This window comes from Cherax quadricarinatus, chromosome 66, assembly GCF_038502225.1.
Source record: "Cherax quadricarinatus isolate ZL_2023a chromosome 66, ASM3850222v1, whole genome shotgun sequence".
Taxonomy (NCBI): domain Eukaryota; kingdom Metazoa; phylum Arthropoda; class Malacostraca; order Decapoda; family Parastacidae; genus Cherax; species Cherax quadricarinatus.
Genome location: NC_091357.1, coordinates 12538147 through 12541629, shown reverse-complemented (window position 1 = coordinate 12541629; position 3483 = coordinate 12538147). Strand labels below are relative to the sequence as shown.

Here is a 3483-nt window from a genome sequence, read left to right as displayed (position 1 = left end):
TTGCTGGGGGCAGGCTTTAGTGGTAGGTGTGGGGGGTTGGTGGGGGGCGGTCGGTGAGGCGGGGGGCGGGGGTGTTGCATGGTGTGGGTCAGTGTTTCAACGCAGCTAGTGAAGGTCTGATCTGTACCTCCCTCGTCTCCTCCTTTCCTTACGCTCTCACAGGAGACCGTTTTGCCCCTCACACACACTTTCACACGCTCCTTCTCCTGCACTCTACCACCTGACCTGTGTACGGAACCTGAAAGTGCTCCTGAATGACAGAATCTCTCAATAGAGGGCCTCAGCTCGGACCTGCGTGATCTCTATCCAAGACCAAGTGTGTTTAAGGCCGTTCCTCTCGTTCTTCGACTCTGACGTTCATGACGCGTTATAAAGAAAAAAAAAGTGACAGTCTGATTTCCGGAGCTGTGTAAAAATTTCGATTACCCTGCTACTCTCTTCATGTATTTAAAAGCATTGCATAGGCTCGAACTGTTTGAGAAATATAAGAGGTGGAACCGAATGTCCAAGGCTCTTCCAGGGGCTGGAATCATCGAATGGCTATCTTAATAAAGCCTGGATGATCACCTGGGTACATTCAGACATGCACGCGAGTGGGAGAAGACGCACTGTACTCCCTGGAGAATACAGAGTTCGTCAGGTAACTTCGTTAAAGAGACTGGCTGCTAGATTACTAACAATGTTTGGGTCGGATGGGCTATCTAGTGACCTCATTAATGGCCTATAGCCAAGCCGATGAGACTTGATCAGGCTCGCCTCATGATAGGCCATGCTTCCCTGGCCATGTACAAACCTCGGCGAGCCGTGAGTCTGCTGTGGGCGTGGGTGTGGGCGTGCTGCGTGCCTGGAGGCTGGGCAGCTGCCGCCATTCCTTCAGGACTGACCACAGAGGCACATATCTTCACAGGACCCACCACCTCCACCGCTGCACCACCTCCACCTCCGGAGAATTTTGTCATCAGCTACAAGGAAGCTTTCGCCTCCTTCGTGCATCTCACCTTCAGCTACAACGCTACCTTCAACCTCACCAGAGTAAGTGTGGTGCAGATCACTTCCTCGCATTTTTCTCTCTTCAAACACAAAGATTAAACTTAAATTGGACATGCAAAGTATATCCAAACGTTCTTTTGTTAACCCTTTCGGAACCTAGTTCCTAGGCCTTTTGTGTATCCATATGCTCTTGCGCTACCGTCCATAGGATGGATGTGGGGATTTACGAAGAACTAGCCACTGTTATCCAGAGGATGGATAAGGAATTCACAATAAAGTAGCCACTACCATCCACGGGATGGATATGGGGTGCACAGTAAACTAGCCACTACCACCCACAGGATGGATATGGGGTGCACAGTAAACTAGTCACTACCACCCACAGGATGGATATGGGGTGCACAGTAAACTAGTCACTACCACCCACAGGATGGATATGGGGTGCACAGTAAACTAGCCACTGCCATCCACAGGATGGATATGGAGTGCACAATAAACTAGCCACTACCATCCACAGGATGGATATGGAGTGCACAGTAAACTAGCCACTACCATCCAGAGGATGGATATGGGGTGCACAGTAAACTAGTCACTACCACCCACAGGATGGATATGGGGTGCACAGTAAACTAGCCACTGCCATCCACAGGATGGATATGGAGTGCACAATAAACTAGCCACTACCATCCACAGGATGGATATGGAGTGCACAGTAAACTAGCCACTGCCATCCACAGGATGGATATGGAGTGCACAATAAACTAGCCACTACCATCCACAGGATGGATATGGAGTGCACAGTAAACTAGCCACTACCATCCACAGGATGGATATGGAGTGAACAATAAACTAGCCACTACCATCCACAGGATGGATATGGAGTGCACAATAAACTAGCCACTACCATCCACAGGATGGATATGGAGTGCACAATAAACTAGCCACTACCATCCACAGGATGGATATGGAGTGCACAGTAAACTAGCCACTACCATCCACAGGATGGATATGGAGTGCACAGTAAACTAGCCACTACCATCCACAGGATGGATATGGAGTACACAGTAAACTAGCCACTACCATCCACAGGATGGATATGGAGTGCACAGTAAACTAGCCACTACCATCCACAGGATGGATATGGAGTACACAGTAAACTAGCCACTACCATCCACAGGATGGATATGGAGTGCACAGTAAACTAGCCACTACCATCCACAGGATGGATATGGAGTACACAGTAAACTAGCCACTACCATCCACAGGATGGATATGGAGTGCACAGTAAACTAGCCACTACCATCCACAGGATGGATATGGAGTGCACAGTAAACTAGCCACTACCATCCACAGGATGGATATGGAGTGCACAGTAAACTAGCCACTACCATCCACAGGATGGATATGGGGTGCACAGTAAACTAGCCACTGCCATCCACAGGATGGATATGGAGTACACAGTAAACTAGCCACTACCATCCACAGGATGGATATGGGGTGCACAGTAAACTAGCCACTGCCATCCACAGGATGGATATGGGGTGCACAGTAAACTAGCCACTACCATCCACAGGATGGATATGGAGTACACAGTAAGCTAGTCACTACCATCCAGAGGATGGATATGGGGTGCACAGTAAACTAGCCACTGCCATCCACAGGATGGATATGGGGTGCACAGTAAACTAGCCACTACCATCCACAGGATGGATATGGAGTACACAGTAAGCTAGTCACTACCATCCAGAGGATGGATATGGGGTGCACAGTAAACTAGCCACTACCATCCACAGGATGGATATGGGGTGCACAGTAAACTAGCCACTGCCATCCACAGGATGTATATGGGGTGCACAGTAAACTAGCCACTACCATCCAGAGGATGGATATGGGGTGCACAGTAAACTAGCCACTACCATCCACAGGATGGATATGGGGTGCACAGTAAACTAGCCACTACCATCCACAGGATGGATATGGGGTGCACAGTAAACTAGCCACTACCATCCACAGGATGGATATGGAGTACACAGTAAGCTAGTCACTACCATCCAGAGGATGGATATGGGGTGCACAGTAAACTAGCCACTACCATCCACAGGATGGATATGGGGTGCACAGTAAACTAGCCACTGCCATCCACAGGATGTATATGGAGTGCACAGTAAACTAGCCACTACCATCCAGAGGATGGATATGGGGTGCACAGTAAACTAGCCACTACCATCCACAGGATGGATATGGGGTGCACAGTAAGCTAGCCACTACCATCCAGAGGATGGATATGGAGTGCACAGTAAACTAGCCACTACCATCCAGAGGATGGATATGGGGTGCACAGTAAGCTAGTCACTACCATCCAGAGGATGGATATGGAGTACACAGTAAACTAGCCACTACCATCCACAGGATGGATATGGAGTACACAGTAAACTAGTCACTACCATCCACAGGATGGATATGGAGTACACAGTAAACTAGTCACTACCATCC

General features: G+C 49.0%; 1 protein-coding gene across 1 annotated transcript in view; it reads left to right on the top strand.

The window, feature by feature from the left end:
- Nucleotides 1-533: 533 nt before the first annotated feature.
- The window catches only part of LOC128704197 (uncharacterized), a 133451-nt gene continuing 130501 nt past the window's right edge, over nucleotides 534-3483 (top strand). Inside the window, exon 1 of the mRNA XM_053799254.2 lies at nucleotides 534-1032. Coding sequence (XP_053655229.2) covers nucleotides 736-1032 — 297 coding nt within the window. The 5' untranslated portion in view covers nucleotides 534-735. The remainder of the gene's footprint in view (nucleotides 1033-3483) is intronic.